We start from the raw sequence: 21,056 nt of genomic DNA on the forward strand, positions 1-21,056 counted from the left end.
GAAGCCAGAAAGCCCTAGAGGCCTCCTGTCACTGCTGTCCCTGACACTGAGGTTACCTATGCATGTGGACAGGCTTTTCACATGGGATTTGAACTTGGGTCCTCATGCTTAGGCAGTAAGCACAGCTACCCACATAGCCATCTCCCAGCCCCTTGGCTCTTCTTCCTTTGACCCGGTCTTGGGGGAGAGCCACTTCTCAGCTGCTCCGACTCCGTCTCCTTCCTGACTACATCAATTTCTGCTCACAACTTTCCAGCATCTTTTGGTTAGAGAAACTTCATCAAAACTATGATCAAATACAGGACATGATGACACACACTTAAAATCTCAGCGTGTGGAGGCAGAGGTAGATGGATCAGGAGTTCTTGGCCAGCTTGAGCTACTTGAGACCCTGTCTCAAAAGCCAAGCCAAAGGCTTTCGTCAGGCAACCGTTCTGAATGCGGCTATTGTTCTAGCTGAACAGAAGGACTGCGGGAAGGTGTGTGGGCCAGCCTGATCTACGTAGGGCGTTCGAGTGCGGTGAGATGGTAATGGTGCTTCACCTCAGGTCTGGCAGCCTGAGTTCCATCCCAGAGTGTGGAGGCCCAAAAATGTGAGCCTGTGCCACCTTGTCTGAAGGTCAGAGAATTTCAGCTTGTTGACAACAACTGTGGCTGCACGCCCTGACTTAGGGTGTGGTTACTTGGTGTTTTAGACATTAAGACGCACCTTCCCCCTACAGGTAGATCTACTCTGCCCTGAACAAAGGTCAGAGATTCAAGCATACTTCTCCCTTTTTAAAAAAAATTTTTTAAGATTTATTTATTTATTATATATACAATGTTCTGCCTGCATGTGTCCCTGCAGGCCAGAAGTTGGCACCAGATCTCATTACAGGTGGTTGTGAGCCACCATGTGGCTCTGGAGGAACAATCAGTGCTCTTAACTACTTAGCCATCTCTCCAGCCCCTGCTCCTTCTTTTTAATTAGGAGGTTTGACCTAGGGAGTGACTGCCTTCAGGGTAATTGGTCTAGGGTGGGTTCACTGCCTAAACAACAGAACGCTTTTCTCGTGAATTAATGGTTTGATGTCCCAAAGTACTGAAGCGAGTTCTAGTTGTCCTTTGCATCACGTTAAAGCAGACTTTTGCCTCCTTCCCCCTTTGTGTATTGGGGTATAAAAGTGTATGGAAAATTAAACATGGGTGGACTCAGTAGTCAGAACTCAAAAGTCAGAATTCAACGTTCAGGATCCTCTGAATTGCCCTCCCAGTACTATCCTATGCTTCTGTTTATTATTTTCACTTGTGTGTTCGTTCTCTTTACTGATTTTTTTCTAATCCCCTTGCCCCTACCCTGGAAAGGGATGTACTTGTTGAAGCCGGTCTCCAACACTGGAGCATGTGTAAAGGTGGAGGAAGAGAACTGACTACTCAGAATTGGCCTCTGACCTCCACAGATCCATGGTACTCTTGCTCCCCCAACACACGCATATGTATGTGTGCGTGCGCGGGCATGCACACGCCCACTCATTTGGGGGACATTTTTTCTGTTCCATCTTGGCCACTGCTTCTACCTGGCCACTCTGCCCTCTTGTGGTCCCCCTCCTCATCCCCTTTCTCCCCAATCTCTGCCTGCTACAGTTGCACCTGTTCATCCCCACCCCGTTCACTAAGTTAACAAGCAGAGAGAGCAGAAAGCCATGTGTCTGTCCCTCAGCCCTCGGGAGTCAGAAGCAAAGCTCGCCGCGCCGTGGGTTATTTCTGGAGGAGAGTTTGTCTCCCCGTCTCTTCCTTTCTGCAGTTCATGTGATGTGACCCATTTCCTGCGCGGTGCTTACTTCACTTCATCCACAGGTCCAAGGCCTTTTTCACATCTCCAGGTCTCCGCACGTCATCGGGTATTTCCCTGCTTGTCATCCTGGGTGTTTTGTTTTGTGTAAGGTGTAGTTACCCTGTGTAACCCAAACTGGCCTCAGACTCAATGGTCCTCCTGCCTCAACCTCCTTGGCCCTAGGATGATGCGTGTGGTCCACCATGCTGGGTCTCACCAGCCTCTAACTCAATGGAGCTGAGACTGGTCTTGAACTCCTGACCCTCCTGTCTGCCTCCAAATGCTAAGATTACAGGTGCACATCTGTGCCTGGTTTATGCACAATTGGGAATCTGCACCAGGGCTCTTGTTCCTACAGAAGCACTCTGTCAACTGGGCTACATCCAAGTCCCACCCCATTGACTTTTTGTTTTGTTTTGTTTTCCAAGTTATGGTTTCTCTGAGTAGCCCTGCATGACCTGGAACTCATTTTGTAGACCAGGCTGGCCTTGAACTCACAGAGATCTGCTGCCGCTGCTTCCCGAGTGCTGGGATTAAATGCACCACCACTGCCCAGCTCCCATTTACTTTTTAAAGATAGGATCTCACTGGGGCTGGAGAGATGGCTTAGTGCTGCTCTTCCAGAGGACCTGGGTTCAATTCCCAGCACCCACATGGAAGCTCACAACTGTCTGTAACTCCAGCTCCAGGGGATCTAGCATTCTCACACATACATGCTGGCAAAATACCAATGTACATAAAATAAAGTTTTTTTTTTTTTAAAAAAAAAGATGGGATCTCACTAAACCTAGAGCTTGCAGAGTGACCAGGCGAGCTGATCAGTGAGCCCTGGAGTCTGCCTGTCTCCTCGTGTCAACACTAAAGTTACAGATATGTGCTACCGACTTGGGTCTTCACGCACTTGATCTTAACCAAGAGGTGGCTCTTTCACCTGCGCCCTTCCAGATTCAGGACACCAGAGTTGCCCCAGATATGTAAATGTTTATTTTCAGGAGAGGCAAGCCAGACCAGGGACGCCAAGCGTGGGATTTCACATGAAGTGTTAATCTCAGTTTTCGCCTAAAATGAGTAAAGAGGAGACACGCCTATAATCCCAGGACCCAGGAGGCCGATACAGGAGGACTGTGTGAATTCAAGGCCAGCCTGGGCTACCGTGTGAAGCTCTGTCTCAAAACAGTGACAGCAAATAAATTTGGCCGCACTCATCTGTTTCCAGGGAGGAGAGAGAGGAGGGCGTCACTTTCGGGACCAAGTGTCCCCGTCTTCAGAAACCTAGAACCCCACAGACTCTGCAGGGCGACTGCAGAGCGGCAGAAGGGACGACACAGAAGCAGAGCCGTCGCACGGGGCAGGCGCTGCAGGAGCGGCGGCTCCTTGAGTTAGAACAGTGGTTCTCAGCCTGGGGGTCAAATGCCCCTCTCATGCGTATCAGATACCTAGAGTTCATAACAGCAGCAAAATCAGAGTTATGAAGCAGCATTGAAAATAAGTTTACGGCTGGCGTCACCACGGCATGAGGAGCTGTGGTAACGGTTGCCGCGTGAGGGAAGTGGAGAACCACTGAGTTAGAGTAAAACTCGTTAGTGTCTGAGGCCTCTGTCTCAGTCTGGGTTACGGTTGCTGTGATGAACGCCATGACCAAAAGAACTTGGGGAGGAAAGGGTCTATTTAGGGTTTATCCATGTCACTGTCCTTCTTCAAAGGAGGTCATGGCAGGAACTCAAACAGGGCAGGAATCTGGAGGCAGGAGCTGATGCAGGCTGGCTAGCTCCTAATGACTTACTCAGTCTGCTTCCTTATAGAACCCAGCACCACCAGCCCAGGGATGGCCCCACCCACAATGGGCCAGGCCTTCCCCCATCAATCACTAATTAAGAAAATGCCTTTCAGGCTGACTCTAGGCAGCACAGCCTCCTTCTGGGGGCTCCTTGAGGAGGAGATGGTTACTAAGGGGTGCACTGTAGATGTGGGTGGGTTTCTGGCCTTGTTTCCCCAGTTTGTTTCTTTTGTGTATGTGTGTGTGCCAGTGTACACATGTGGAGGTCAGAGGTCAAGACCCAGGATTGTTTTCATTGCTTGCTCCAAGCTAGCAGGTTCGGGACCTCTGGATTAGCTGCCTGTCTCTGCCCACACCCCCCACACCCCCTGCCCGCTTCTTGCCACAGGCTTATAGATGCGTGCCGGCCATCACATATTGACCTGGGGTTGGTTGTCAGACTTGTGCAAGCTAACTCCTTTACCCACGAAGCCATCTTCCCACCTGTTTTGATTGACAGACGGGATATACAAGCTTTTCTCTACTGTATATGTCTTTTCCCACCGTGTGCCCAGTTTTATATGTACATCTAATTAGGCATAGGTCTAAGATTGCAAGCAGGGGATTCTCCCTAAAAAGTTCACTCAGAGGACACAACTTGCTTTATTGCTCACTCACTCCAAACCAGTTCAGGCTGGATCTGCCCCTGCCTCCCTTCCTGGATAGAGGGTGTGTTTTGGGTGTGGGAACTAGAGTTCCCAGGGATACTAAGGCTGCGCTGGCATTTTTCATTCTTCTTTCTGAACGTTTCCACAGGTTGAGAATGAGTATGGCTCCTACTTCGCCTGTGATTACGACTACCTGCGTTTCCTGGCACACCGCTTCCGTTACCATCTGGGTAATGACGTCCTTCTCTTCACCACCGATGGGGCAGATGAAAACTTCCTGCGGTGTGGGACCCTGCAGGGCCTCTATGCCACAGTGGATTTTGGAGCAGGTCAGTGTTTGTGACAACTAGAAAATTGGTTTTCGTCGGCCCAGCTATTGCTTAAGTGGCTTGAGCAGATAGAATGAGCTGTCTCAGCGTTTCCTTTATCAATTGAGCTAGCCGGCTTAGTGTTGCTGTGACAGAATACCCAAGGCAGCAAGCTTATAAAAAGGGAAGGTTTGGCTGGGCGGTGATGGCCCACGACTTTAGTCCCAGCTCTCGAGAGGCAGACTCAGGTAGATCTCTATGAGTTCGAGGCCAGCCTGGTCTACAAAGTGAGTTCTAGGACAGGCTCCAAAGCTACACAGAGAAACTCTGTATCAAAAAAACAAAAAGGAAGGTTTGTTTTAGTTCATAATTGTGGAATTTCAGTCCACAGTCTGTTTGTCCTGGAACGAGTGAGTCCTTCTGGAAGCGTCTGATAAAGGAGACCATTTGCCTCAGGGCCTAAAATCTTAAGAAACAGAGCCAGAGATGGGACCTCCAGTATCTTTCAGGGACATGTCCCCGATGTTCTTGAGACAGGGTTTTTCATAGATCTCCTTCCGGCTCCCAAGCACTGGGGTTTAGACGTGTGCCTCGCCTCAGCTTCTTTGTACTGTTCTTGCACTACTACACAAGATTCAAGATGGCTCAGAGGGTAAGGGTGATTGCTGTCTAGTCTGATGACCTGAGATCGTTTCCTGGGACCCACATGGTGGAAGGAGAGAACTGGCTCCTACAGGCTGTCCTCTGACTACCAAGGGCATTCCATGGCATGTGTGTGCTGATGCGTGTATTCACACACTTCACACACACACACACACACACAAGTGACTAAATAAAAATGTCATGAAGAAACAAATTCAAATGGAGATTAAAAAGTTTTAAAACAGGGCTGGAGAGACTATATAGTCAGACTTTTCTTTCCCACCAGCCAGTTCTCAACCACACAGAAACTTATTATTAATTATAAATGGTTAGCCAATAGCTCAGGTTTGTTACTAGCTAACTCTTACATTTTAAATTAACCCATATTTCTTACCGACACTCTGCCATGCGGTTTGGTACCTTTTCTTGGTATGGCACATTTATCTCCTTCCCTCTGCATCTTCTTGAGATTCTGAGACTCCTCCCTTCTTTGCACTTTCTTTATGTCTGCAAGTCCCACCTAACCTCTATCTGTCCAGCTATTGGTCAGCCAACTTCTTTATTAACCCAATCACAGTGACAGGAATATTCCACAAGACGGTGCAGCAATTAAGAGCTCTGGTTGCTCTTTCAAAGAACCCGTGTTTGATTCTCAGCACCCACATGGCAGCTCATGCATTTGTATGACAGACAAAACACTTTTTTTTTGATTTTTTGAGGTAGGGTTTCTCTGTAGTTCTGGAACTCGCTCTGTAGACCAGGCTGTCCTGAGATCTACTGCCTCTGCCTCCCAAGTGCTGGCATTAAAGGCGTGCACCACTACAGCCTGGCTATAAAGCACTTTTTAAAACAGAAACTGTAATAAAACAGGCTGGAGGTATGTGTCAGTAGGTGAGGGTAAACAGGCCGGAGGTATGTGTCAGTAGGTAAGGGCACTGGCTGCTCTTTCAGAGGACCCAGATTTGATTTCCAGCACCCACATGGAGGCTCACAATCATCTATAGCTCCAGTTCTTTGTATCAGTGTGATACAAAGCCTTCTGACCTCTGTGGGCACCCACACACAGGTACACAAATACACACATAAATAAAAATATTTTTTAATGGGAGTTCAAGGCTGGTTTTTGACTATGTAGCAAGTTCAAGGCCAATCTAGACTATATGAGAGCCTGATAACAACAAAACCCTTTCAGGGCATGGTGACACATAACTGTAATCCTGGTACTCTGGATACAGGGCAGGAGGCTGGAGGATTGCTTTGACCTAGAGACCAGCCTGGACTACAATAGACACGTGATAAAATTCTAGATTAGGAAGACTACATATTCAGACTCTGTTTTAAAAGATTTACACACAAGGGGTCTGACTCAGAGGTTAGGAGTGTTTGCTGTTCTTACAGAGGACCTGAGTTTAGCTCCCAGCACCTACAGGCTCATAACCGTGGCCCCAGGGGATCCGGCACCCTCTTCTAGCCTTGGCAGGCATTGCGTGCATGTGGTACACGGGTGCACACTCAGACACATACATGTACACATAAAATAATAAATAACTCAATCTCTTTTATAAAGAGGATCCACACATAAAATGAGAAGAGAAAGAAGGGAGGGGAGGAGAGGGAAGGGTGGTTGAAAACAAGGAGTTGAATGGCTGACGTGTACAGACTGATATTCAGAACGGTCTCCGTTCATCAGAGAGTAACACAGTTAGAGTGGCCTCGTCCCTTGTACCTGCAAGTTAGCTGGTAGACACCCAGAGCTCCCTTGTGTGGAGCTCTGAGTCACAAGGAAGGTCTCTAGAGCAGGCCAATCCTGGAGGGGAGCAGCTGGCAAAAGACAGACATGGGGGGGTGGGGAGCTTGGGAAGTACAGCTTGGAAGGCAGCAGACGTGTTAGCATGCATTCAGGCAAAGCCGTAGCCGTGGAGGCCTGCTCAGGGGGACAGCAGAAAGAAGGGGTGTAGGGGAAGACAGGGACTGTCTCCCTCAGTTCAGGGTGTTATTGTTGTTGACGGGTCTGTAGTCATGGCTGGGCTCATTTCTCTTAGTAGGTGAGGGTTACCTTGAACTGATCTGCCCTCCCCCACCCCCAAGTGCTGGGAATACACAGACTTGCGTCATTCCCACAGTTTGTATGTCTGAGCCCAGAGCCTTGTGCATGCTGGGTAAGCACTCTACCGATTGATCTCCACAATAGCCCAGTTTGGATTAATGCTTGGGTGTGGTGGTATACACCTGTTCTCTCTCTGAAGGCTGAGACGGGTGGGGGGGGATCATGGATTTTGACATCAGTCTGGGTTGCATGGTGAACTCCACGCAAGACTGAGCTTCACAATGAGACCCAGGAAAAATTAAAAGAAATAAAGAAAAAGCCACTGTTCTGTTCACAGTTCTGGGTGCTGCAGAGTCCAAGGTCAGGGGTCCCATGGGTGCCGTGCTGAGCCAGGATCTCTCCTTCTGGGTCACATATCAGTTTCTTGTTGAGTCTTTACATGGCAGAGAGGGGTGAGAGGTCCTCTCAATCATAGGGCATTAAATGTCATTCATTCATAATGGGAAAAGGAGGGACTGGCTAAGTCACTTCCTGGAAACTCCACATCTGTAAGACAAATTGTTTTCATGCATTTATTTATATGGGGGGCGGGTGCTCAAGAGCCACGGAGCTGTGTCACTGTCGGGGATAACTTGTTAGCCCTCCGCTTCCTATACATTTTCTTTGGGATTAGAGTCCAGCTTGTGAACTCTGAACCAGTGACCATAGCAGACCGATTGGCTTCTTACGCCTGTGACTGACTTCCCTTCCCCTTTTGTCACTTCCAGGCAAGAATGTCACACAGGCTTTCCTAACCCAGAGGAAGTTCGAACCCAAAGGACCTTTGGTAAGAACTGGGGGTGCTACGTGTAGAGACTCCATCCTAGCTGCTCCCAGAGGAGGTGACAGGCTGCAGAAGAGAACAAGTCCATCTTTGGTTGTTTTTAATTTTTGGCTCTGGATGAGCAGCTGATGTGACTTTGGGGTGGGGGAATAGAGCCCCTCTGGACTCATGAGTGACTGGGTTTGGTGCAGTCCAGGGCTCAGAACTCAGTGTGTGACTGAGGCAGACTCTAAACTCCCGAGCCTCCTGTTTCCTCCCAGCTGGGAACAACCATGCACTGCCACACCCAGCTTTCTGTGGTGAATCAAACCCAGGGCTCCCTGCATACAAAGGATGCCAGTCTGCTAAATGAGCTACATCCATCCCTAGGGAGCAGTCAATTGAGGAGCCTAGGAGCAGCTGGGCCAGGATCTGGCTCACGTGTGTTTTTTAAGGTTTAATTTTATGTCTATGTCCATGTGTGTACTCTCAGAGGCCAAAGAGGCATGCAGGATGCCCTGGAACTGCTCCATGTGGGGTCCTGGGAACTGAACTCCAGTTCTCTGGAGGAGAAAGACATGCCCTTAGCCTCCAAGTATCTCGCTGGGAGACTTGTTTCTAACACTTTGAGCTTCCTCACCTGGCTTGAGAATCTGGTAAAATGCAGAAGTCATTCTGCTGTACTTGTGTGGACCTCAGGAAGAAGCCCCAAGATTGTAGTTTCACTGAGCAGTTCTGCAGCTTCTGGGAGGAGAGGGAGGCCCGGACTGGGCCTGCATCAACCCTGCAGCTTTGCTCTTCCCTCTGGCTGCAGCAGCAGCTACCGTTGTTTAGACAAGAGCACAACAAGTTTTGTTTGCAAAGCAGTACTGCTGCAGCTCTGCAGAGCATGCTCAGATGGGCGGAGCTATTTCCTGGAACCTCTCCAGGGTCCCTCCTTTATCATTTCTGATGGTGAACTGATGTGGACAGATCGTCCTTATGTTAACTGGTGGGTCTCAAGATCAATATTCAAGCAAAAAGAGTGAATCGTGTATAAAGGATGAATTTGGAGCTGTTTTTGTTTTTAATTAAGGTGTTATAGGGAGCACACCAGAGAGGACCACTCAGACACAGCTTATAGCCAGTTGAAAGTCTTTATTCTAGTCAGCTGGGATGATGCTCAAGGATTGGGGCCTTAATGTGACCCTGACCAAGGAACTTTTAAAGGCAAAAATCATACCTCTTATCTTGCTCAACAGCAGCTGGAGGGAGATTTCCTCACACAGACAGTTTAACAGAAGCTAAAAGTACGCTGTTGGCTGAGGGGGTTTGTGCAAGCAGGCCATTTAACAGAAGCTAAGATAAGCAAATAGCTGAAGGGTACTCTGCACCAGCAGGTCTCTTAACAGAGGCTAAGATAAGCAGTTAGCTGGCGCCCTTTAACAGAAGTCAAGATAAGTTAGCTGGGGCATCTTGGCCTCAAGGCCTAGAGCAGAGTTGGGTAATTTTCCACTGGATTCTCCATCAAGGAGATTGAATTCTAGTTAAACCTGAAATGGGCCCAGCAAGAATACAAGATGGAGGAGCCCTGTGCACTGTCTTGCCCCGTCACACAGGGATTGAATGCAGGGCTTACACATGCTAAGCCATTTCTCTACCACCAGGATATATCCCCAGCCTTTGTTTTTTTTTTGTGTTTTCATTTCCAATACAGTCTTCCTAGGTGGTCTCCAGTTGGTTTCAGACTGATTAATTATGTAACCCAGGTTGTCTTTGAACACATAATCCACCTGCCTCAGTTCCCCAAGTACTTGGCTTATATTTATGCACCACCATGACTGATTGTGTTAATTATTTATGAAACTATCTTGTCAGACTAAATGTTTTTGTTACAAGGAGAGAGAGTCCTTTTGTTCCGGCCGCCCTGCTAGCTTACACCCAGAATCATCACACAGAAACTGTATTAATTAAAACACTGCTTGGCCTTTAGCTCTAGCCTTCTATTGGCTAACTCTCACATCTTGATTTAACCCATTTTTAATAATCTGTATATCACCATGAGGTCGTGACTTACCGGGAAAGATTTAGAATGTCTGACCTGGCGTCTCCTTGGCAACTCTCTGACTCTGCTTTCTTCCTCCCAGAATTTAGTTCTGTCTTCTCCACCTACCTAAGTTCTGCCCTATCAGGCCAAGCAGTTTCTTTATTGATTAACAAGTGAAAGCAATACAAAAACGGAAGGACCTCCTACACCATGTTTTGGGGTTGGGAGAGGGGCATGAAATGTGGGAGCAGTTGACAAAATTGATGTAGGTAAAAAGACCCAGTTGTTCTGGCCTGGGGGGTGACTCAGTGGTTAAAAGCACTGCTGTTTTTCCAATGGACCTGGGTTCAATTCTCAGCACCCACAGAATGGCTCAGTTGACTTTTTTTATGATTTATTTTTATTTTGTGTTCATTGGTGTTTTGCCTGCATGTGTGAAGATGTCAAATCCCCTGGAACTGGAGTTACAGATAGTTGTGAGCTGCATTGTGGGTGCTGGGAATTGAACCCAGGTCCTCCACAAGAGCAGCCAGTGATCTTAACCACTGAGCCATCTCTCCAGCCCCCACTCAGTTGATTTTTAAGCCAGGTAGTGGTGGTGCAAACTTTTAATCCCAACGATCCCAGCACTCGGGAGACAGAGGCAGGTGGTTCTCTATTGAGTTTGGGGGTCAACCTGGTCTACAGAGTGAGTTCCAAGAAATCTGAGGCTATCTAGAGAAACCCTGTCTAAAGAAGAAGAAAAAAAGAAGAGGAGGAGGAGGAGGAAGAGGAAAAGAAAGGAAAGGAAGAATCAGTTGTCCCAACTGGAGGATTGAAAATTGGATGTGAGATTCTAAACCTCAGATACTGGAATCAGTAGCTGCTCAAGTCCCTTCTGTAAAATGGTGCAGTTCTTGTGGGTTTACATTGTACATCCTGTCCTAGGCTTAAATCCTCTCTAGGTTGATTAAACCTGATGTAGCATAGATGCTGTGTGGATGTCTTGCTTTATTATTTAGGTAATAGTGATGGGGAGGGGTGCAGACCACACCTACTCAGTACTGATGCAAACTTTAAAAAGGGGATATATATATATATATATATATATATATATATATGGTCTATCAGATAGCCCAGGCTGGCCTCTCTAGCTCACCATATAGCTAAAGGTTTCCTTGAATTTGTAACCTCTTGCCTCTACCACCTGAGTACTGGGATTAGAGATGGGTACCATCATACCCAGTTTATACAATTCCAGGGATGGAACCCAGGGCTTCATTCATGCTAGACAAGCATTCTATTAATTGAGTTACAGTTACGTTTCCAAATATCTCTGATTGGCAGTGGGTTGGATCTACAATGAATAATTGTACAATGTCACAATTGGCTGGCACTCAGAGACCCAGGATAGGTACTGTTGTAATTGGAAGTCTTCATGGGACCCTCCAAACTCCAGGTTAAACATGCGAATCAATTTCCCTTAGCACCTGTTGTTTGGAGAAGAGGACAGGGCATGACAGGGACACCTCAGCATCGTTTGAAGGTCATAAGTGTCTCTTAAGTGCCACCCCCTTTTCCCTTTTCAGATCAACTCTGAGTTCTATACTGGCTGGCTAGACCACTGGGGTGAGCCCCATTCCACCACAAAGACTGAAATAGTGGCTGCCTCCCTCTATGAGCTGCTTGCCCGTGGGGCCAATGTGAACTTGTGAGTATCCAGTACTGGGAGAGGGAGCCCTGTCGCTGTGGCCCACAGTGAAGTTCGTGTGTTCTCTTATTTCTCTGTAGGTACATGTTTATAGGTGGGACCAATTTTGCCTATTGGAATGGTAAGATCCATTTAACGTCCATTAGTAAAAGCTTATTCTGTTTCTGGTGTGTGATTTGGGAAATGGTACAATGACCAATTTTTATTTTCTGCTTCCATTTGTCTTCTAAATTTTCTAACACATAAGAATCATTTAGCGTGGAAAAAAAAAAACTTAAAGGGGCATAATTTGATCATTTAATTACTTCCAGCCAGATCTCTCTGGCAGTCTAGTTTGGGCTGTGTGTGTTTGTTTACATAATCTACTTTGGTCGTGTGTGTGTGTGTGTGTGTGTGTGTGTGTTTATATGTTGTACAGATGCATGTGTACACATGTATCTGTGGGTTCCATGTATGTGGATGTAAGCGGATGTTTCTTGTCCCGTCTGCCTGCACCCTGTCCCAACATCTACTTCTAAGTTATCATGTAGAGACTCAATATTATTTATAAATGCTCAGCCAACAGGCCAGGGTTATTACTAACTAGCCCTTACATATTAAGTTAACCCATATTCCTTATTTACGCGCTGCTACGTGGTGATACCTTTCTCAGCTCATCACATTCATCTCCTGCTCGCTCTGCCCTCTCCTTCCCATCATCCTTAGTCTGGTTGCCCCGCCTAAACTTCCTGCCTGGCTCCTGGCCATTCAGCATTTTACTAAACCAATATGAGTGACAAATCTTTACAATTTACAAGAGGATTATTTCACAGTGTGTGTGTAGGCCAGGGAACAACTTCAATTGTCAGTCCTGTCAAAGAGCAATTTATGGGAGTTGGTTTTCTTCTTCTACCCTGTGGACCCTGGGGATTGAGCTCAGATATTTGGGCCTGGTGCAACATCTTTACCCCCTGAGCATCTCCCCACACCCATTTTAATTGTTTTTAAAAACCATAAAACTGACGATCCTAAATAAGTATTCCAGATGTCCTCAAAGTTGTACAATCCTTCCCCTCTACTTCCAGAACCTTCTCTCATCCACTTGAAAGAAAGACCACCTGTCACAGCCGCTCCCTCTCCTCCCACAGCCCCCGCAGGCCACCAGGTTCTTCCCTGCCTGGGGACTCTCTGCTCTAGATGGTTCATAGAAACAGAACCATACGATAGAAAGGTTTTGATCTGGTTTCTTTCATTTAGCCTAGTACTTTCTTTTTTTAAAAGATTTATTTATTTATTTTACAGTGTTCTACCTGCATGTATGCCTGCAGGCCAGAAGAGGGCACCAGACCTCATTACAGATGGCTGCGAGCCACCATGTGGTTGCTGGGAATTGAACTCAGCCCCCCCCCTCCCCCCCCCCCTCCCGGAAGAGCTGTCAGTGCTCTTAACTGCTGGGCCATCTCTCCAGGCCCTAGCCTAATATTTTCAAGGTTCGTCCGTATTCTATCACGTACCAATACTTCATTCTTACTACTAAATAATATTCTAGGGTTGGGAGGTAGCTCAGTTGCTGGGGTACTTACCTGCCTAGCATTCACAAAGCCCTGGATTTGAGCCCCATGCACAAACCTGTCATATGATGATCCACACTTTAATCCCAGCACCTGGGAGGTAGAGGCGAAAGGGTTAGAAGTTCCAGGTAATTTTTAGCTACACAGTGACTTAGGGTCCAGTCTGGACTACTTGTGACCCTCTTTCAAAGAATCAAGAGAAAGCTGAGTCAGGTGTGGTAGTGGGCACCTATAATCCCAGCATTGGGGAGGCAAAGGCAGGAGAATTACCACAAGTCTGAGGTCAGCCTGGTCTACATAGTGAGTCCTAGGCAAGCCAGGGCTACAGAGTGAGACCATCTCAAAACAAAACAAACAGTAAATAGAAATAGAATAGCAACAGCAGCAAGGAAAGGCAGAAGCTGTCAGCCCTCCAGGGGCCCTGCCCAACTGTGGCTGTAGAAATCAGTCTCCTGCCCACCTTTTGTTTGGTTCTCTTATCAGGCTTGTTCAGAATAGCGGTATTGACATCACTTTACAGATAAGAATATAAGGGTGCCAAGAGTCACCCCCACACTTCCTCTTCTGCTGGCAAAGGACAGAGCCTGGATTAGAGCCCAGGCTTCAGTGAGCCAAGGCACTGCCATTCAGATAATGCCCTACAGCCTGTAGGCCTGGAACAAACCCCAAACCAGCCAGGTTTTGTTCTCTGGGCCTCTGGAACTGCTTTTGGCAGAGCTGGCCTGAACTTAGCAGCTTTATTTAGACCCACTTCCCAGGGGAGGGACTTGTGCATCCAACCTCAGGAAATGTGCATGTCTGTGTGTATAGTGTACATCCCATCCCCATGTGTCCACACCTCAGTACCTAGGGTGCTCCACCCTTCCTGGTGGGGGGAGGGGAGGACCACTCCTGCTCACATTTCCATCATCTTCTTGCCTTGAATCCCCACGTGTGGTTTAAGCACACACCGCTCCCCAGTGGTACTGATAACATGCTGAGCAAGACAGCGGCTTGAGTTTGAGCCCAGAGCCCATGTTAAGAAAAGCCGGGCAAGCCAGGTGTGGCCGTGCGCACCTTGATTCCCAGTACTCCAGAGGCGGAGCACTTTGAAACTAACCTAGTCTATAGAACAAGTCTCGGGACAGCTAGGGCCACACAGAGGAAACCTTGTCTCCAACACAAAGTGAAGGGAATGGAAGAAAGGCCAGGCATGGTGAGGTCAACGTCTATAATCCTAGTGTGAGCAGGGGGAGGCAGGCAGATCCCTGGGCTTCCTTGCCAGCTGATGGAGAGGAATTGGGGGCTCCAGGCCGATGAGATACCCTGTCTCCCAAACTAAATTAAGGGCCAGGGAGATGGTGCAGTGTCTAAAGGTTCTTGCTGTCAAGCCTAATCACCTTGGCCTATATGATGAAAGGAAGAAAAAAGGTAAAAAAATGACTCCTGAAGCTAGCCTTCACATGCATACCATGGTATCTATACAAACAAAATTAATTAATTAACTCAGCTTTTCATCCATTCAAAACCAGATGCGTAGCTCCTGGTTTGCACATGCATTTGCACACATAAACATGTCCACACATGCATGTGCACAAATGCACGCCTGCCTACACATACAGTGCACCTTCGTGCATATCTACCCGTGTGTGCATGCACACACTCACACACACATAATGAACTAGAAGAAAGAGTCTCAAGTTGACCCATTAGTAACCCCGTTCATTTCACTCCAGCTGTTGCTTTTGAGTCTGGAAGTTAACACCTGTCGCATTCAATGGCATGCTACACACTGATCTCCCCACCCCCATGCCAGGCTTGGGCTGAGGACTCAAGGGTCAGCATGGCTTGGTCCTGCCTGTAAGGTGCCTGAAGCTTAGTGCAGATTGAATCAAATAAGAAACCCCGTTGGAAGACGAGCCACACAGCAGGTGAACTCCTTAGAAGAGGATGTGGTTTGTAATCTCTCTGTCATGGGGAGGGAAGTGTTTGAACCTGTGCTCCTGTGCTGCCCTTGGGGCAGGCAGACCGGATGTAGAGCTGTCTCTCAGGAGTAGGAAGGAGAGGAAGTGTTGGCTGAGTGGTCTTCCAAGGTGAGATTCTGTGCAGATTGATGATAAAGCAAGGCCAACCTGATCCCCTGGCTCTTTCGTCAGCCGCTCTAACACCGGGTCCCCAGGCCCATCGTTTGGGAACTGATCACTGAGTATTGGCGAACTGTCATAATTTTTGCCTCGTTTACTTACAAATTAAACTCTTAAAGAGAGCCATCATAAAACCACTTCATTCTGACATGCCTGCATGGCAGAGGGCTGTCTGAGCTAGAAGACGCACAAGCCTTGCTGGTTCACAGTAGGCTGTGGCAGTACACCTATTAGAGCAATGTCACTTGCCTAGCCTGCAGGTGGCCGTGAATTCCACCCCAGCACTGCAAAAACCAGGCTTGGGAATTCACACCTGTGACCCCAGCAGCAGGAGATCAGAAGTTCAAGGTCATCCTTGGCTACATAGTAGTTTGGAGTTAACCTGGACGTCTCTGCTCCCACCCCACGGGAACCAGGCTCTCCACTGCAGGGTTCTAACACTGTTTCTGCAGGTTCCCATATGTCCTTTATGCATGGGTGTATTTTCAGGGAGCCTGAACCTGGGGGCATCATCTTTGGCAAGCTTAGGAGTTTCTAGTCTAGACTCTACACCTTGGACAATAATTGCCAGGGAATTATTTTTCTGGTCATTTTGTGTCCTCAGCCCCGACCTCTCCTGATTGGTCTTTGTCATGCATGGGTCAAGTTCCAGGGAAGTTGTATTGATTATACTTCCCATTGCTGTGATAAAACATTTCACAAAAAGCAAACATAAGGAAGTGAGCGGGAACTTCAGGTGGTCATACCACATCCGAAGTCTGGAAGCAGCAGAGATGAATGCCGGTCTCAGCTAGCTTGGTCCTTAGGGTAGGACACCAGCCTATAGAATGGGAGCTTCTTCCATATTTAGGGTGAATCGCCTCACTTCAGTTAACCGGGCCTGGAAACTCCCCCCCCCCCAGACATACCACAGAGGTTTATCTTCTGTGTGATTCTAAGTCCCTTGAGTCTCAACCATCACAGGAGCAGGCCCCACGGTAGCCAGACAAGACCACCCTTGGGTGTGTTCTCAGGAGCAGCCCCTACCACATAGAGGAATGACTGGGTGCAGAAGGTGGGGTGATGTAGCTCTGGGAATGGCTTCAGCCAGTCCTGAGGAACTCTGGAGCAAGGGAGGTGGTTTGTATGGCCCCAGCCTCAGTGGTTGGTAGATAAAGGCGGTCTCCTGAGGGTCATGAGCCAAGGAAAAGCAGGTCAAAGAACCGACTGCTCTTCCAGAGGGCCTGGGTTTGATTCCCAGAATCCACATGGTTTCTCACAGCCATATGTAACTCCAGTCCCAGGAAACCTGACACCCTTTTCTGGCCCTAGGTGGATCAAACATAGCGTATATGCTGAAAAAACACATATGCACACAAAATTAAATTAAAATGAGAAGAGAGAATGACCTTGAACTTCTGATCTCCCTGCCCTACCTCCGAAATGCTCAGGTGCAGGCCTGTGCCACCACATCCCGTGTCTGTGATGCTGGGCAAGCACTTGGCCAGCTGGATCCCAGCTCTGATGATTTGGGCATTTATGTGTCTGTCTGTTTATTGTTTGTTTATTGTTTTTTTGTGACAGGGTTTCTCAGTGTAGCCCTGGCTGTCCTGGAAATCGCTCTGTAGACCAGGTTGGCCTCGACTCACAGCAATCTGCCTCCCGAGTGCTGGGACTAAAGGCGTGTGCCACCATTGCCTAGCTCTTTAATGTGTCTTGCATTTCTCCTCGCCCTAACCTGAGCCCCTAAGCAAGGCCCACAGTAGTGACCAGTGACATATTTTTTTTTCTTCTAGGTGCCAACACTCCCTATGCACCACAGCCAACCAGCTATGACTACGACGCCCCACTGAGTGAGGCCGGGGACCTCACTGAGAAGTATTTTGCTCTTCGAAATGTCATCCAGAAGGTGGGTCCTTTGGATTCTTGGCAAGCTGGACTGGTAGGGAGCCTGCCATGAACTCCTTATGACTCTGTAGGTGACTTCCTGCCTGGAGCCTTATCGACAGCATGGTTGAAGGGAGGCATGGCCTTGGGGTGCAGCCGCACCCAGTGAAGACTCCATGAGTTTTTCAGCAAGGCTGTAGGCTCCGTATCCTTGGTCTCCATAAAAGTGGAGTTAGGGTACCTAGTCATGAGTAGGGAGAGCAAGGGATGTGACTAAAGCCATCCAGGGTGGTCTCTGACATCCAACAAGTAGAAGCCAGAATATGTGTCCTTGTGGGGGGGGCTCACGTGTGTTGGAGGATAAATGGTTGACGCCAGTGTGCAGGCAGATGTGCACTGTGCTGGGAGAAACGTGGTGTTCTATCTGGGCCAAGTGACTGCTGCTTCCTCTAGCTGCTTCTGGAACCTCTTGCTCCTGCCAGCAGCCAGCAGCCAGCAGCCAGCCTTTGAAGCACCTAAAGTACTCAGGTGGGGTTTCCTGTCTCTGCGGTGAGTTTTAAAAAAAAGAGAGAGAGAGACAGAGAAAGAAAAGAAAACATACCAAAAAAAAAAAAAACCCACAGTTTTTTTGCTCAGTCACCAGAGTTTTGAAGTTTAGAAAAATCTAGGTTTTCTGTCTATAGTGGTAGAACTTAAGTGTTATGTAATATCAGCTTTAAGCATGTGCTAAGATTTGTATTAGGAAATATTTTCTTTCGTTTTTTGGGGGGTTTCTTGTTTGTGTTTTGAAACAGGATCTCTCTGCATACATGAGGTCAGCACTTTAAACTCACAGAGATCCGCCTGCTTCTGCCTTTCGAGAGCCACAGGATTAAAGGATTAAAGCCAGGATTACATACCATAGCTGGCATGTTCTGGAAAAGCATGATATAAACCAGATGTGGTGTACAGCTGTACTCTGGAGATGGAGCAAGAGCACCAGCAGTTAAATCATTCTCGGTTATATGTTCAAGGCCAGCCTGGGCTACATAAGACCCTGTCTCGAAAGATAGAGAGAGAAATATATTCTCACCTAAAGTTTCTTTTACCGTTTAAAAAGTTTTATTTATTTTTTTAAGATTTATTTTTGTAGCAGCGGTGGCACATGCCTTTAATCCCAGCACTTGGGAGGCAGAGGCAGGTAGATCTCTGTGAGTTTGAGGCCAGCCTGGTCTACAGGAGCTAGTTCCAGGACAGGCTCTAAAGCTGCAGAGAAACCCTGTCTCGAAAAACAAAAAACAAACAAAAAATATTTATTTATTGTGTGTGTGTGTGTGTGTGTGTGTGGTGTATATGTGTGTGTGTGTGTACCTGAGGATGCCAAAAAAGGACCCCGGAGCGGAGTTACAGGCAGTTGTGAGCTACCCAGTGTGGGTTGGTACTGTGAACTAAACTCAAGAGAGTTCACATTTAACCACTGGACCATGCAGCCCAATTCATCATAACTCTTGTTACAGATAAATTTCTGTTTTGTATGTGTGCGTGTGTTATGTGTCTTCTTCAGTCCTTCCCCACCTTATTCTTGAGGCAAAGTCTCTCCCTGACCCTGGAACTCCCTGATTCAGCTGGCTGACTGGCCAGAAAGCCCCAGGAGCCCTCCCATCTCTACCCCCATCTCTAGGATCACGGGCACACGCCACCCTGCCCAGCCTTTTGAGGGGCGTGGGATTTAACTCGCCCCTCTTGCTTGTATGAAAAGTACTTTAATGTCAGAGCCGCTTCTGCTACCCCACACAGAGATTAATTTCAGCTACGTATGTTTTTAATTTCTTCATGTTCTATCTTTTATTGTTTTTCTCCTTCTTTCTCTTTGCCTTGTTTGAGAATGTTTTTGCTTTGTTGTTTCCCTTCTTCTGGTTGGGAAGGGTTTTTGCTGTGTTTTTGTTTTCTTACCCGTTCAAGTGTGTTATTACCTGTGCCCTTAGAGGAACCGGGTTCCCAAGGCTACTGTGCATGCAAAGTGAACAGAACACAGCAGCCAACACCCAGTGGGAGCCTCCCTGGTGTTCCTTCCTCATCCTCAGCACCCACCCACCTGGGTGCATATTGTACAACTCCATTTATATCAAGGTCAAAACAAGTAAAGTTAATATATGCAACAGAAGTTGGGGCAGCGTTTTGACCTTGATATAAATGGAGTTATACAATATGCACGCCTCTGTGCCTGGCTCTCAGGAAGCCCCAGCACTCAGTTGCGGTTCATAATAGTGCATGGAGCCCTAGATGTGATCCCCACACTATGTAGAGGAGATGGGGGTGCATAGCTGCAATCCTAACATTCAGGAGGTGGAAGCAGGAAGATCGAGAGTCATCCTTGGCAACATAGTAAATTTGAGGCCATCCTGGACTATATGAGACCCTACCTGAAAACATAATTTTAAAATGTAATAAGAAGCTGATGAGATGTATCAGTAGGTAAAGGCACTTCCGGTGGATCCGAGTTTAGTCCCCAGCCCCCACAAAACCTGGGCTGGGCATGATGGCAGACACGTGGAGCCCCACTTGAGAAGTGGAGGCAGGAGGATCAGGAGTCCAAGATCATCCTTGGCTACCTAGAGAATCTGCTACTTGGAATCATGTTTTAATTGATTACTTATTTAGTACCCATTTGGCTTCAGGTAATGTTTTTATCTATGTGTCTCATTCCTTCACAGATGACTAAGCAGGTATCTGTCATGTACTGATTTATGGTAGCTGATTTTAGCTTCTCGATACATACAGGCCTCCTGCAGAAGGTAATATGTGAGCCAAGAATTATAGGCAGAGGCGAGAGAGCAGCATGATGATGGCCAGGGCTGGAACATTGTCGGAACTCAGCCAGGGAAAGGAAAGTGCCCTGCTTCTAGAACGATTGGAAGGAGCCAGCCAGTGCCGTCCGGGGAGATGGATGAAGCCAGGGTCAAGACGGAACTGTTGCATACACCTGCTAGGCCAGACTGAGACTGCTTTACTCAGAGCATGGAGGACGACCGGGGGTGTTGAGCATAGCTGCTATAGGCTTGTGCAGCTGCAGAGATTGACCAGGAGGCGGGCACAAGTTATGGGCTGGTGGTGATTGTGGCACGTGCATGCACACCATCAGGCAGACTCAGACCACAGTCTGAAAGTGCAAAGCCATGTGCTGTGGCTCACACCTATAATCTCAGCACTTGGGAAGCTGAGGGAGGAGGGTTACCATGAGTTTGAGATCAATCTGGGCTACATAGAGTTCTGGGCCAGCCTAAACTAGCCACAGTGTGAAACCCTGTCTCAGGCAGGGAAGGTAAGGGAGGGGAGGGGTTAGAGGGAAAGGAAGAGAAGCAAGAGTGAAGTAAAGGCCAGAATCAGATGCCTCGGGCTGGCGTGATGACTCAGGAAAGTGCTTCTCTCCAAGGCTGAGGATCTGAGTTCAAGTCCCAGGATTCACAGGGTAGAGAGAGAAAAGTGACTCTTAAAATTGTCCTCTGATCTCTGCGTGCAAGATCATGGCAGTGCGCACACACACACACACACACACACACAATAATTTAAATAGAAAAAACCAGCAACATGCTATGCAGTGGCGGCACACACTTTTAAACCCAACGCTCAGAAGGCAGAAGCAGGCAGATCTCTGTGAGTTCAAGGCCAGCCTGGTCTACAAAGTGAGTTCCAGGACAGCCAGGGAAACAGAGAAACCTTATCTTGAAAAACCAAAAAAAAGAAAAAGGAAAAAAAAAGAAAGAAAAAGAAAAGAAAAAAGAAGAA

At 47.7% G+C, this 21,056-nt stretch overlaps 1 protein-coding gene across 1 annotated transcript in view; it reads left to right on the forward strand.

The window, feature by feature from the left end:
* Window positions 1–21,056, forward strand: part of Glb1 (galactosidase beta 1) — a 72,957-nt gene that overhangs the window by 24,884 nt on the left and 27,017 nt on the right. Inside the window, exons 6-10 of the mRNA XM_038323552.1 lie at window positions 4,386–4,566; window positions 8,002–8,060; window positions 11,631–11,752; window positions 11,833–11,873; window positions 17,201–17,313. Of these exons, the coding sequence (XP_038179480.1) occupies window positions 4,386–4,566; window positions 8,002–8,060; window positions 11,631–11,752; window positions 11,833–11,873; window positions 17,201–17,313 (516 nt within the window). The remainder of the gene's footprint in view (window positions 1–4,385; window positions 4,567–8,001; window positions 8,061–11,630; window positions 11,753–11,832; window positions 11,874–17,200; window positions 17,314–21,056) is intronic.

Source organism: Arvicola amphibius, chromosome 3 (genome assembly GCF_903992535.2).
Source record: "Arvicola amphibius chromosome 3, mArvAmp1.2, whole genome shotgun sequence".
NCBI classification, from domain to species: domain Eukaryota; kingdom Metazoa; phylum Chordata; class Mammalia; order Rodentia; family Cricetidae; genus Arvicola; species Arvicola amphibius.